This window comes from Charadrius vociferus, unplaced genomic scaffold, assembly GCF_000708025.1.
Source record: "Charadrius vociferus isolate BGI_N301 unplaced genomic scaffold, ASM70802v2 scaffold929, whole genome shotgun sequence".
NCBI lineage: Eukaryota > Metazoa > Chordata > Aves > Charadriiformes > Charadriidae > Charadrius > Charadrius vociferus.
In genome coordinates, this window is record NW_009649945.1 from 35441 (window position 1) to 35699 (window position 259).

The following is a 259-nucleotide window of genomic DNA, read 5'->3' on the forward strand; positions in this document are numbered from 1 at the left end:
CCCGCACCAGGGGGCTCCCCAGCCCCGCGTCGGGACCTGCGGCGGGACCCACAGCAAGCCCCACGGCCGGGGACCAGAAGAAGGGCCGCAAGAAGATCTCCAAGGCTGACATCGGGGCCCCCTCCGGCTTCAAGTGCGTCTGGGTGGGGCGGGGGGAACCCCACCCTGTGTCAGGAGGGCACTTATGGGTCCAGCTGTGGGACAGGCAGCCCCTCACCATCTTTTACCCCCCTCCAGGCACGTCGGTCACATTGGCTGG

General features: G+C 69.1%; 1 protein-coding gene across 1 annotated transcript in view; it reads left to right on the forward strand.

Annotated features, from left to right (window-relative positions):
- TBC1D25 (TBC1 domain family, member 25) overlaps positions 1-143 on the forward strand; it is a gene marked incomplete at both ends in the record, with an annotated part of 35366 nt that extends 35223 nt beyond the window's left edge. The window contains one exon of the mRNA XM_009891439.1: positions 11-143. Within this exon, the coding sequence (XP_009889741.1) occupies positions 11-143 (133 nt within the window). The remainder of the gene's footprint in view (positions 1-10) is intronic.
- Positions 144-259: the final 116 nt, after the last annotated feature.